General features: G+C 42.4%; 1 protein-coding gene across 10 annotated transcripts in view; it reads left to right on the top strand.

The window, feature by feature from the left end:
- The window catches only part of DYRK1A (dual specificity tyrosine phosphorylation regulated kinase 1A), a 145,420-nt gene that overhangs the window by 53,983 nt on the left and 77,024 nt on the right, over positions 1 to 14,413 (top strand). For 6 of the 10 annotated variants that reach the window (XM_008274878.4, XM_070071822.1, XM_017350781.3 and 3 more), the window contains one exon: positions 2,587 to 2,672. The exons of 2 other annotated variants lie outside the window; for them this stretch is intronic. In XM_008274878.4, the coding sequence (XP_008273100.1) occupies positions 2,663 to 2,672 (10 nt within the window). In that variant the 5' untranslated portion in view covers positions 2,587 to 2,662. Of the gene's footprint in view, positions 1 to 2,586; positions 2,673 to 3,995; positions 4,089 to 14,413 lie in introns of all 10 variants that reach the window. 2 more of the 10 variants (XM_070071824.1, XM_070071823.1) reach the window with 1 other exon arrangement.

The raw sequence follows: 14,413 nt of genomic DNA, 5'->3' as shown, positions 1-14,413 counted from the left end.
TTTTACTTTTTCTTTCGTTTTTTTTTTCTTTTTTTTTTTTTTTTCTTTTTTCTTGTGTGATGCCAGAATTTTAAAGACTAAACCATTCCCTGGTGAAGATTTGTTAGAAAACGGTGCCTTTTCTGCCCAAATAGTATAATCTCATTGATTTGATTATTATTATTATTATTATTTTTTTTTTTTTTTGACAGAGTGGACAGTGAGAGAGAGAGACAGAGAGAAAGGTCTTCCTTTGCCATTGGTTCACCCTCCAATGGCCGCCGCGGCCGGCGCACCGCGCTGATCCGATGGCAGAGCCAGGAGCCAGGTGCTTTTCCTGGTCTCCCATGGGGTGCAGGGCCCAAGCACCTGGGCCATCCTCCACTGCACTCCCTGGCCACAGCAGAGAGCTGGCCTGGAAGAGGGGCAACCGGGACAGAATCCGGGGCCCCGACCGGGACTAGAACCCGGTGTGCCGGCGCCGCAGGTGGAGGATTAGCCTAGTGAGCCGCGGCGCCGGCCGATTATTATTTTTTAGTAGATTTTTCTCAAAGGCATAGTGATAGGGCTGAGGGCGGGGAAGGAGGGGGAGGGGAAGGTTGGGATCTCCACCTGTTTGATTTCTCAAATGCCCACAACAACTGGGGCTGGACCAGGCTGAAGCCAGGAGCTAGGAGCGCCACCTGCTACAGGATACGCTGCAGGAAGCTGCACAGAGGCGCGGTGGCCTCGCTCGAAGGCGCTCCAGCAGGAGTGTGGCTTCCGTCGCCGTGCCCATCGCCCACGCCTTGATTATTATTTTCACAAATGAAACTACTCTGATGCAGGACTGTAATATTCAGCCACCCATCTCTCCACACAACCCCAAAACTAGGCCCCAGTTACTTCTACCTCTAAGGTTTTACTTGACTCCATAGCAACTTCTGGCAGGAAAGAGAATTCTTTAGTAACACAGTCTGGACTATACGTAATGGTTTCAGACACAGGCAATTCCTAATTTAAAAACAATCCCTGCGTAATCCCCTGGCCTTGAGCTTCACCTCAAGTGCTATTTGGAGTACAAAGTTGGAGCTTTAAGTTTTCAAAGTAGTAGAAAAATAAGTGATTTTGGAGCAACAAATACAGAGTCTATATTAAGACCTGTAGGCCTAAAAATTTTATTCTTCAAGCTACCTTCTTTTTTTTTTTTTTTTTTTTAAGATTTATTTATTTGAAAGAGATTCTCTGTCTGCTCATTTAGTCCCCAGACGGCCAGGCCTGTCAGAGCTGGACTCTATCAGGGTCTCCCATGTGTGTTGGGGCCCAACCTCTTGGCCATCTCCTGCTGCTTTGCCAGTCACATTAGTAGGAGTGATGCTCTTATGGGATACCATCGTCGTAGATGGTAGCCTAGCCTGCTGTGTCACTGTGCAGGCCCCAAAAGATTATTAGTATTATTATTTTTAAATTTTGCACCACTATTTGGAATTTACCAATAAGAGGTTCATTTGGGCTAACTGGCATCCTTGATGGAAATTGCCAATACAAGTACTGATGTGAGTTGTTTCAGTCTGGTTGATTTCTTTCCGTAATCTATCTGAAAAGAACTACACTGAGGCAGTGAGAGTTCTGGATGGTGATTTAAGCTGTGCGACAAGTTAGGGACAAACATTAAGCAGGATGATTGGGGTGCCATAGTGTATCATTTAGGGAGTTACAGGCTTCGGAAATTCAGAGTGCTTTCAAAGGAAAACAACTTAGTTTTAGGATTTGTCCTGAGGATCTAGAATGGGAGAGTTGTTGTATTTCTGCTGCAGGGTCCTCAGTGCTGTGACTAGTAATGTCTTTTGGGTTCAGTAGATTTCTTTTTGATATCTTGGGAACATAAGCAAAATTTGATTTGGAATATCTGTTTTATTCTATGGTATTAATTTAAAAAATAATTTTCCCCACTCAGTTCAATTATAAGCTAGGTTTAAAACTGTTCTTTGCTTCTCTTGTTTTTCTCAATTGATAACAATGAGAGTGCTTTCACTGTCCCATCAGTCATTATGGAATTTGCTGGTTGATTATAAAATATCAGTGGAAGCAGTAAGTAGGAAGTACTGTAAAAGAATTAAAGTAACACAAGAGAAACCACTTGGAGGGTGGGAGAGGGCTCGTGGACTTGTGAGAAGTGACTAGGACTTAATTTCCAAGCAACCTGTAGGTTCATGTGTTCTCTGGGTACAGCACCTTGTTACCCCTGGTACATTTATAGTGAGTTGTGATGTGATGAAGATCAGGGAGTGTAGATCCTCCGTCCCTGCTAAATTAAATGGAGTAATAGAATATTCTGGTTTGTTTGATACCTAGAGGACCTGAAATTTTCAGTGGTAATAGGCACATTTTGGAACCGTTTTTCCTTTTTACTCACAGTTGAACACATTTTATATATAGTTGATTTTGACTAGTGAAGACTAGTGAAAATTATTTTCAAGTAAGGTTATTAGTTAGCAAATTAATTTTGCAAATGTAGAGTAATTCTCTGTATGTGTTTGGGGATTCTAGCTACGTTAGATGCTCTTCAGGTAGGGGTAATTGTTTTGCATCATTATGTCTTATCATAATCTGTTTTTCTTCACACAGTGTTGTAGTTTTGCCGCTGGACTCTTCCCTCCCTTCCCCCACCCCATCAGGATGATATGAGACTTGAAAGAAGACGATGCATACAGGTGACTCAAGTTTTGAAATACAGTAAAACTATGGCTAAGAGAATGTGGGAACTGCTGGTGTATTTTGAATTCGGGAGCTTTCTGATAATTAGCATTGTTGGGGGGATTATTTAGATCAATAAATGCAAACATAGCTGGGATATTTTTGACTTTGAGGCTCAGAAAGATAAGCAGTGATTTATAGTGATAATACAAATACAGCATTGTGGTTGCTAATACTGTAACTTTGTAAAAATTGTCTAATACTCTGGGAATTGAAATTTCTGATAATAAAATAAATATTATATTCACTTTTATTATTGAACCCATATCTAACCTAAGTTCCTATGAGCATACAACATTTTAATAGGACTAGATGTTAGTTTATGAGACTCTTGACAACTAAGTTAAGGATATTATACCCATATTATGGTTCCTTAACAAAATGTGGTCTGGGATTTTGTTACTTCTTTGTTTCTTCCCTACCTGTGTCTCTGTCTTGCTCTTTTTCCCCCACCCCTCCCTTCTTTCTTTTACCATTTGTATTTATATATAAGTATAGCAATGTGAAGATGTTTTTGAAAGAATAATTTTGGTTGCTTTTTTATTAATTGAGGTGATCTTATTCATATATGAAAAATAGAGACTATTCCATATGTGGCAATGTTTAAACTGAAGATGCATTGTAGAGTGGGTGAACTTGTATGTTCTTAAATAGGCATTCTGTGAAAACAAGTGATTATATTTTGTAGATGTTGTTAGGGGTAGTTTCAGCTTGATCATATTTATGACATAATGCTTGAATATGCTGTCTTTAAATTTAAAATAAGTAATTACATAAATCTTGAATAGGCATCTAATTACAGTAGTGGTATAGTTGTTAATGCTTTGGTTGGTTTTAACTTTTGGTGATTTGGAATTTTTAAAAGGAAAAAAATATCTTTTGACTTTAGAGTGCGATTTTAAAAAGTAATGTTTCATGTGTGCCAATTTGTTTGAAGAAATGTGCTTGAATATGGTATTTATAAGTTATAGATCAAATAATTACATTCTTGAAGGAGTCACGCTTTGTGAGACTATGCTGGTAATTCTGTTTTAAGTCCAAGGTGATTGAGTAATTATCTCCCTAATGCATCTGTCATGTGCACACAGGTGTGCACTAAACATGCCTGTGCATGTTACAGGCGTGCTAGAGACACATTCTGAGTGGCTGATCATTGAAATCAGTGTGATGTTGCTGAATAGCAGCATCATAGAAAATACATAGGAATATCTGCAGAAGCATTTTTAGAATTTGATGAACATTTTGTTGTCAGATTTTACACGTTTGACCTTTTGGTGCAGGAACAGTTTCTCAGCACTGTCAGCTCGCGGCTTGCTCCTTGGGCACTACCCTGCACATGGGCTATACCAAGTAGATGCTCACTTTCAACTGAGGTCAGTAGAGGAACAAAGTATTTTTTTTTTTGATATCTCATAGATTTATCTATGAATGCTAATGCTTTTGGAGATTTCCCTCATGAAGTCTTGAGGTGACAAAGTGGCTACTTTTCCTCACAGGATATGAAGGGTTTCCAAATAGCTCTTTTTCTTGAGAGGTTTCTGGCCTCGATGGAATGAAATAACTGAAGAGCAAGTACAGTTTCATGCAAGTTCACTGGCTAGTTTTCGGAATGCTAGCGCAAAAACACTTTCTGTGCATGAGGTTCGTGATCTGCTGAGGTTGCTTGCTTGGCCTTGTTTCCCTTCAGAGGAAAAGATAACCCAAGAAAGACGCTCTAGCTCTCTTATATATGTACCAGCTGTTGGTGTATTTCCCTTTCTGACAATTTGGAGGTTATAATTGGTTTTGAATAAAAATTAGCATCTTTCTTAGTCATTAATTAATGCAGCAGTTTGCTCTTAGATTACTATGCACACATTTATTCAACTGATAGAATTTTAACACAAAAAAGTTCTTGAGTTTTTTTACTGACAGTTATTTCTAGAACACGTATGCGTATTTGCAAATGAATATTCTGCCTTCCACAGGCCTTGTCTGCTCTCCGGGCATTGTTGGCGGTGCTGACTGTCACGCAGGTTAGGTGGGACAGTAACTGTCTCACACCATGGCAGTGATGCGTCCCAGGTCCAGGGATGCTGAAGAGAATGTTAAGTCAGCGTTGGCTGACTGACCTTTTACATAATACATAGATTTTTATGAGAATGATGTGAGGTGATGGATATGTTAATTAGCTTGATTTTGGGAATCAGATTACATCCACATAGCAAAACAGTTGTATGTCATAAATATATACAATTTTAATTTCCCAGTTATACCTCTGTAAGACTGGAAGTGAAAGAGGAGTAACAGGTATCTTGTGAACACCAAGCCAAAGCCTAACTTTGGATCTCCAGGACATACGTGGATGGGTGTTCCTGTACTTGCTAAATTTGCAGGGCTTTGTGTCATAGTTTTAAATGTAATTAGACCAAGAGTGAAGTAAACTCAGATTTTCTTTCTGAGTTTTGGAAGACAAATCACTGCTAACAGGCATGTATCCAGCTAACATGTGCTTCGTAGAGGTCCTGTCAAGGGTGCTCCGCCCCATGGATTCCTGCGCTTCGGGGCGAGCAGGGGCTGGATATGTAAACAAGTGAAACGATGCCGTGACCTTGTTGGGTACACTGCTGGGACTTCCCTACTGGATACACTGCTGGGACTTCCCTACTGGATACACTGCTGGGACTTCCCTACTGAGTTCAAGGCCTTTAGAGTGAAGGTGGAAACGCTCGTGGGTGATGACATTCACAGTGATGCTTCAGCTGACGTCTGTAGCTCACGTTACCAGAACCTTTGTTTGTGTCCCAGCGGCTCTCCCAAACACCACACTCCAGGAACTGTCTCCTGGTGCTGCTCCCACACACGCCCTCCCTGCCCTTCTGATTGCCTTGGTGATGAAGATGCCCCGTTCCACCCAAGCACACCATCATCCTGGGAACATACAAGTAGACAAATTCAGGTTCTTCGGGATATAAATTCACTTATCTGGGACTGGATTCGGAAAACGCATTGCCTCAGAAGTTACCGAGCACGTTGACATAACGGCTCTTGTTTGAAGGGAACCTGCTTAAGCCAGCAGGTTTGAAATTTGTTTGAGTAAGGGACTTCCCTTCTCTTTTATTTTTAACTTATATGTATTAACATCCCATGGAACATCATTGGAAAATATTACTTGGATACAGCAATTGATACCACTTTTTGTTCTGTTGAAATGGACTTCTTTAGTATCTAAAGTTGTTTTCCAACAATGATAATGCTGGTCGCTTTAGAATTTGAAATAGTGCCAGAATACTTAAGAGTATAACTTTTTGAAAATGAATAACTGTAGAAAATTATTTAAAATGTGCTGATTTGTTCATATTGATTTTGTCTTAAGTTTTGTATAGGAGAACTTAAGTGCTTAAACCCATTGGTGGCAGTTTTAAATTTACATTCTATAACTTGTTTTAAAGCGTGAACTTGTGGGACAAAATTGATTACACTCAGTGATTACAGAAATGTGACATATTCATTACAGAGCAGTTGGGATCCAGTGATCATAGACACGTAATCTGTTAAGGTAGAAACCTTAGCCTGTGGGTTGTTCTTTACCTCCTGTCACCTGGGCTTTCTGTATGTCTCTGATTCACTAGCTCTCATTTAGTTCTTGACGTAAGCAGTTTGAGTTTACTTTTACTGATTTACTGAATTTCTTCTGTTTTTTCTTTTCTTTTTTGGTAAGTGATAAAGGTCAGTGGATTTGTTTTGCTGTCATGTTTTTACTTTCTGACTGTATTTCTGAAATCTGTTAGTCTACCAGCTTGTACTCACTCACATGACAGGAATGTGTCTCTTTATCAGGAGATAGTCTGTTGTATATTTATATCAACATTTACATATTTACACATAATTTGTGGGCCTTAAAAAACTTTGAACTTAAAAATTAGCCTGTTATAGATTTATTGAATTTAGAATGGTGCCTATGGTTGCCTTGGCAAGGCTGGACTGAATGATTTCATGGATTTTACAAGGCCCGTGGGCTGAATGTTCCCCCTCTGTGCTTTATATCCTAGTATTGAAATGGCTGCAACAGCTGGAGCTGCGCTGATCCAAAGCCAGGAGCCAGGAGCTTCCTCCTGGTCTCCCACGTGGGTGCCAGGGCTCAAGGACTTGGGCCATCTTCTACTGCTTTCCCAGGCCATAACTGAGAGCTGGATCAGAAGTGGAGCAGCCGGGACTTGAACCGGTGCTTATATGGGATGCCGGCACTGCAGGCGGTGGCTTTACCCGCTATGCCGCAGCGCTGGCCCCAGAACATTTGATATTTATAGGAAAGATAATGGGAAACCTGAGGTTTGACATATTGTAAAGTTGAATTTCTTGGGCATTAGTGCTTTTATGAAGACCCAGGTGAGTAGATTTAAATTAATTAGTTTAGACTTTCAGATTGCTTTTTAAGTGTATTTTTAAAAGAATGAGTTCTAGGAAGATGACAGTGGAAGTTTTTTCATCTTTCCAGTTTTTTGTAGAAACAGCAAGTAGGATGGCAGAACCAAAAACTGACAAGACTAGGTGAACACTGTTGTCCCCACAGACCCAAATACAAATGGTGGAGCAAGTCTCCCAGAGCTCCGCGATCTGTGTGGTACCGGCATTTGTGCAGAAAAACATTCTTAGGCAACCAAAAGACTATAGGAACATTGAAGTGAGGGGACCATCAAATAGGAACTTAGGGGATTTAAACCGAGTGATGGTTATGAATGTGATGGTGTATGGAATGGCTGTGTCTGGGCAGTGAGAATCAAGGTCAAATACGAATGGCAGAGGAAGAATGAGGTTGCTGAGTGCTTCGTAGTCAGATAAGAGTGAAAAGATCTCAGATCAGATGCTTAGGGGAGATGAAGGCAGAGGAGGAAAGGCTGCTAAACTACATCTCAGTGTTGTTCTTACATTGGGAATCAACTCTACCGTTAGACGTGTAATGGCGTAGAAAGGCACACAGAAGGGGTTGTGGGTGTGACACACAGGCATTGCTGCCAAGGCAGCCGTGAGAACAGAACAGAAGTCTGAAGATGCAGTTTGTTCATGTGGAGAATCAGCGGCAGAACAGTGGCGATCATGCCTCGCCGCACACTCCCGCCGCAGACAGCGCGTGCCCGCTGGACAGGCTTTATTTCTGTGCGGTTGTTGCTGTGTAATTGGTGCAAGTTTGGAGCTGCGCTTCTTAAATTTCCCATTTATTTGAGAAATTAATGTATGAAATTACGTGTTAACATCTCATTTTATTTGTTCTTCTCATGTTTGTTACCATACTTAACTATTCAAGTTCAAATTCATATCATTTGCATAATTTAAAATTTGTGTTGATGGGCTATTCTGTTTAGTAGGCACTATCATTATGCTGATTTTTCTATTTATCTGACATTGCTTTGTGGCCCATGATTTAGATCTGGGTTCATTCAGAAAGGATTACCAGGAATAGGGTTAATAGGGAAAAAAATGTGACCTCAGTGAAGGATTTCTGGGAAACGAGTTAGCTGAAAAGTTATTTGTTTTTCATACTGATTCAGTTGAGCTGGTTCACTTGTAGAACCCATTTTTGCATGAATATGGTAGAAAAATGTTTTGTTGAAAGAGACCTGAAATACTTAAGTTCTCACTGTCCCCATTTAATATAGCATGTTTGTAGTTTTTTCTATCTTTGAGGGTTTTTTTCACCTCTCACCTCTCTAGTAAATTGTGTATATGTGTATGCACATTGTATAAAAATCCCTTGAAACATAATTTCCCATGAAATTTACCTACTTTACAAGAAAGGTGGCATTCTTGGTGAATTTATATAACTGTGTTTCTGTCATCACCACGGTCCAGCTTTAAATACATATTTTAACTGAAAATAATTGAAGTTCCAAGGGGGGCATTGGGCCTAACAGTTAGGATGCCAGTGTGGATGCCTGTATTCCGACGGAGTACCTGAGATTTGAGTCCCTGCTCCACTCCTGATTCCAGCTTCCTGCTCGTCTGTGTTCTGGGAGGCAGCAGGTGTTGACTGAAGTGCTTGTCTCGTTCCTCACTTCAGCCTGGTCCTGCCCCAGCTTCTGTGGGCAATTGTCGGCCGGAGCTCTCTGCCTGTCTTTGCTGCTTTGCTGTCTTTGCTTTGTTATATATAATAACATTCAGATAGAACATTCGTGTAAAAACAGAAATAAATTGCCTATAATCATAGTTTCATTATATTTTTGTAGATGTTTGCTCATTTCTTCATGTATGTTTGACCCCTTCAAAGAGTATTTGAGAAACAAATTGGTATGATATTTTACATTTTGTTGTCTGCTTTTCATACTTAAAGATTTCCCTCATTATTATTATTTTACAGCATTATTTTAAATAATATTAGTATTCTATAAATCAGTTAATATTTAACCTTTTCCCCATTTTTGCTAATTAGCTTATAAATAATATTTAAGTGGACAGCATTGTGACAGTCTTTGTGGTTATCTTTGATTTACTGCCTTAGGTCTAGTCTCTAGAATTTGTTGAATTAAAGGGTATGTTTTTAGGACATTTAATACATACTTTCAGGTATCTTTACAAAATAGAATTTCTGCTACTATTAGCTATATCAAAGTTTTTCTTTCTTTTTATTTAAAGATTTATTTTTGTTTATTTGAAAGAGTTACAGAGAGGTAGAGGTAGAGAGCTGTCTTCCAGCCGCTGGTTCACTCCCAAGATAGCTGCAATGGCCGGAGCTGAGCTGATCTGATCCACAGTCAGGAGCCAGGAGCTTCTTCCGGGTTTCCCACGTGGATGCAGTGGCCCAAGGACTTGGGCCATCTTCCACTGCTTTCCCAGGCTATAGCAGAGAGCTGGATTGGAAGAGGAGCAGCCAGAACTAGAACCAGCCCCCATATGGGATGCTGGCACTTTAGGCCAGGGCGTTAACCTGCTGAGCCACAGCACCGGCCCCATGTTTTTCTATGCTCTAAAATCCTATCTTTTAAAAAATTCCAGTTTGATAGACAAAGCATAATTTAGTATTTTAATTTAGATTTAAATATTAATGGACTTGACTAGGTCTCTAGATTTGTTACTTTTGTGAGCTTCCTTTTAGATTTTGCTTTACATTTTAATTTTTCTCTAAATCTATAAGAGTTCCTCAGTGGATCCTTACTATATGCCACAGGCTGTTCTCAATGATTTACGTGCATTAACACATTTACTCTTGATGCTGACTTGGCCTAGGTTAGGTAGCCTGCCCCAGCTGCCGCAGCCGTGAGGATGGGCTGGAGTGCAGATCTGGAGTAGGACTCGTTACTCGGTTAAATGTCAGCCTTGATTACTGCTGATAGTTCTTCCAGTTTGTACTTGTCTTAATTTTCTTCATAGTATATTTTACTTATTTTTAAATTTTTATTGGTATACATAAGAGAAAGAGAGACAGACAGATGAACACACACAGATCCCATCCACTGGTTCACTCCCCAGACGCTTGCAGTGGCCCACCTGGGGCTGACGTCAGGCACTGGCAAGGCGGCCCAGCTCTCCCACCTGAGTGGCATGAGCCTGATTACCTGAGCCATCACTGCTGCCTCCCAGGGTCTGCAGGAGAAGGAAACCGGAGTCAGGAGCCAGAGCTGGCAGTTGGGAATTGGAGCTCTGTGTGTACTCCAACATGGAATGTGAGCTTACTAGTCACCGGGCCAGACACTGGCTCCTACAGTACGCTTCTATATACGAGGGTTAGGCTTTTGTATGGAAGGATTAGATTTTACTAGTGTAACATATTAGCTTCTCACATATCTTTCTTGAAGAAGTGAGAATAAAACCATTAACAGTCTGTTCTTGGTGATGACCTTTTGTGTAATATATTTTCACTTTTAAGGGCTTCCTAATAGCTTCATAACTAGCTTGCTCAGTCTGATCTTTTCTGGAAGTTGTGTGGAAATCACTGTTTTAAGAAGGAATGTATGTTTTTAGAAAAGCAAATAGGAATTGTAAAGATTATATAATAACAATGATTTGAATTGTAAATTCAGATGACATGTCATACTCTTTGGTTCTAGGAGTAATTTGATTTTTTTGCTATTTTTAGAAAATGAGTAGATTTGGCCATTGTTCAAAAAAAGTTCTGAATATGTTTTGCTTTAATTTTGAGGTAAGATTCTTTTTTAAAAGGAAGGTCAAAAACTACAAACTTAATATAAAAAGTTAAATTATTTAAGGTTTGGATTATGTAGAATAACTTCTGAAAAGCTGTAATTTTTTATTTGACTTTTCTAAGTACTCTTTTTCTTTCTTTCTTTCTTTCTTTTTTTTTTTTTTTTTTTTTGAAAAGATTTATTTATTTATTTGAAAGGCAAAGAATTAACAGAGAGTCAGAGAGAGGTCTTCCATCTGCTGGTTCACTCCCCAAATGGCTGCAATGGCCGGAGCTGGGCCGATCTGAAGGTGGAAGCTCAGAGCTTCCAGGTCTCCCATGCAGGTGCAGGGGCCTGAGTACTTGAGCCATCTTCCACTGCTTTCCCTGGCTGTATCTGAGAGCTGGATCAGAAGTGGGGCAGCTGGGACTTGAACCCGCGCCCATATATGGGATGCAGCTGCTGGCTGCAGCTTTACCCAGTGTGCCACAGCACTGGCCCCACTCCCTTTTCCTTTCATTGATTGCTACTAGGCTGTTTAATGATGTCTCTTTAATTTGATCTGGGCCCTTGTATCCTTTAGTTATGTGGGGTGTATTGAGTGCAGTGGTTGAGTCACACACACATCCCATATTGGAGTGTCTGGTTCCAGTCCTGGCTACCCCACTTCCGATCAAGCTTCCTGTCGATGTGCACCCTGAGGGGCCTTCAGTGTAAACTCAAATAGTTGGGTTCCTCCGACCCACATGAGACACCTGTATTGAATTTTATGTTCCTGGCTTCAGCCTGGGTCAGCTCTGGCTGTAGAGTCATTTCTTGGAATGAACCAGTTGATGGAAGATCTCTCTCTGCTTTTCAAATTAAAAATGAAATTAGAAAAATAAATGGCCGGCGCCACGGCTCACTAGACTAATCCTCCGCCTGCGGTGCCGGCACACCAGGTTCTAGTCCTGGTCGGGGCGCCGGATTCTGTCCCGGTTGCCCCTCTTCCAGGCCAGCTCTCTGCTGTGGCCCGGGAGTGCAGTGGAGGATGGCCCAGGTCCTTGTGCCCTGCACCTGCATGGGATGCCAGGAGAAGCACCTGGTTCCTGGCTTCGGATCAGCGAGGTGTGCCAGCCGCAGCGGCCATTGTGGGGGTGAACCAACGGACAAGGAAGAACTTTCTGTCTCTCTCTAACTGTCTAACTCTGCCTGTAAATAAATAAATAAATAAATGAGTGAGTGAGTGAATGAATGAATGGACTGGTGCTGTGGCGTAGTGGGTAAAGCCGCCGCCTGCAGTGCCGGCATCCCATATGGGTGCTGGTTTGAGACCTGTCTGTTCCACTTCCCATCCAGCTCTCTGCTGTGGCTTGGGAAAGCAGTAGAAGATGGCCCAAGTCCTTGGGCCCCTGTACCCGTGTGGGAGACCTGGGGGAAACTCCAGGCTCCTGGCTTCAGATTGGCCCAGCTCTAGCCGTTCAGCCTTTTGGGGAGTGAACTAGTGGATAGAGGACCTCTCTCTTTCTCTCTGCCTCTGCTTCTGCCTCTCTGTAGCTCTTTCAAGTAAAATAAAGAAACCTTTTTTTAAAAAAAAAAAGAATATATTAAACACATTTGTATTAGAAATAAAAGGTCAATTTATTTAAAAATATTAGCTTATGAAAGTTCTGGGAGTGATAGGGAACCCGATGTATATGCCACCTGTGCTGGGTGTAAAACGTGACGGACAATTTGTTTTTAATTTTTTAAGGAATACAAATTTCACAAGTACAAGTTTAGGATTATAGTTATTCTTCCCACCATAGCCGCCCTCCCACCCACATTCCCACCCCTCCTCCTCCTCCTCCCTCTCCCCTTCCCAGTCCCATTTCCCCATTAAGATTCATCTTCAATTGACTTTATACACAGAAGACCAACTTTATACTAAGTAAAGATTTCAACAATTTGCACAAACATGGACACACACACAAAACTGAGAACTAGTTTTACAGTTAACTCTCACAGTACAACTCATTGAGGACAGAGTTCCTGCATGGACAGTTAGTGTACAGTGATTCCTGTCGTTAATTTAACAATTAATACTCTTATGTATGACGTCAGTGACACCCGAGACTCCTGACATGAGCTGCCTATGCCTAGGCTGTGGAAGGAAGCCTGTTGAATCCAGACTCTGACTGACAGTTTTTGACCCCTTCTGCCATTAAAGGTGGAAACTCAATTCCCTTCTTCTTGCATGTGGGCTGGCCCTAGTGACTGTCCTAATGAATGGAATACGGTAGAAAAGATGCTGACATGCATACTGCTACCTCTGTGTTGTGCGGAAGCCAAGCAGCCACATGGGAAAACCATGTGTAGCCATCTGGCCCAGCCCCACCGAATGTCCCAATCAGCCACTGGCCATGTGGGTGAGCAGGCCTCAGCTTTTCCTGACCTCAGTCTTCAGGCCATCTGACCAGCACCAAGTACAGCAGAAATCATTGTTCTTGTCGAGCCCTGCCTAGATTTCAGATTCTAAGTTTGGGGCGACTGCTTCCACAGTAACAGAGAACAGCAGGTCTGTGGCTGAGAGTGCCACCTGCACTGTGCTGCAAGGGTGCTGCGTGGAGGTCCCCAGGCCACCCTTGTTGGGCCTGTGAGGAGGAAGAAGACAGGGCAGCCAGCCGACAGAGTCCACATGCGAGCAGGATGGCCAGGCTCTGCAACCTTGGGCCGGCTTCCTAGGCGTTCAGGGCCGCAGTGTCACTTTGAAGGAGAGCAGGAGTGGTACTTGGTTTATGGAGTTGTGAGGATCAAACAATGAAGACTTGGGAAGGATGGGCATGCTGCTGGCTCCCCCATCGCTCTTCTCCAGTGAAACTCTTTCCTTCATAGCTGTTACCACTGTGTGATCTCATCTGATGGGTTTATCTGTTGCTTCTCTGCCATCTGCCTTCCACCTTCCTTCCCAAGGGTTGGCAGCTTGATTCTGGAAAGGCATTTTTTCTGTCATTGGACTTTGGTGCTGGGAAGAGTGTCTGTTGAGTTCATGCCACACCTTCAGTGGGTCCGTTTTGAGCCGTGAGTGGAGAGACTGAGGTCATGGTCAGAGGGCAGAGACAGGTCCTCACCTAATGCGAGTGCAGAGTGAACCCATGAGAGGACGGCAGGCCACAGGGTTCTGGAAAGGAAACAGACCCTACTAATTGAGAGGCTAGGAAAGGCTTTGGGGGAGGCGTTCTGCGGGGAAGAAGGCTCTCAGGAGCTGAAGATGTGGGGGAGACGTGACTGCAGGGAGAGCATGTGGGAGCCTGAGCCCCTGTGGGAACGAAGCATGCTTCACAGACGCCAGGGTGCCCCAGGCTGGTCCTCGGGCAGCAGTGGGGGCCGCGGCCAGAGCTGTCAGGTGTGTCTCTGGAGGGTCAGGCACTCCAGTTTTCAGGCGCAGGACCCTGCCCCCAGCTCCATCTGGACTTGACCCTTCCCATGCCTTGTGATCCTGGAGTGATCTGTGTGTCACCCTCGGGCCTGGAAGGATCCCAGGAGCTTTCATTCCCTCTTTTTATTAAAAAAGATTATATTTATTTATTTGTGGTAGAGTTACAAAGAGAGGGAGAGGCAGAGAAAGGTCTTCCACCCTCTCG

The sequence above is a fragment of the Oryctolagus cuniculus genome, chromosome 4 (genome assembly GCF_964237555.1).
Source record: "Oryctolagus cuniculus chromosome 4, mOryCun1.1, whole genome shotgun sequence".
NCBI classification, from domain to species: Eukaryota; Metazoa; Chordata; class Mammalia; order Lagomorpha; family Leporidae; genus Oryctolagus; species Oryctolagus cuniculus.
This window is presented reverse-complemented; position numbering and strand designations above follow the sequence as displayed.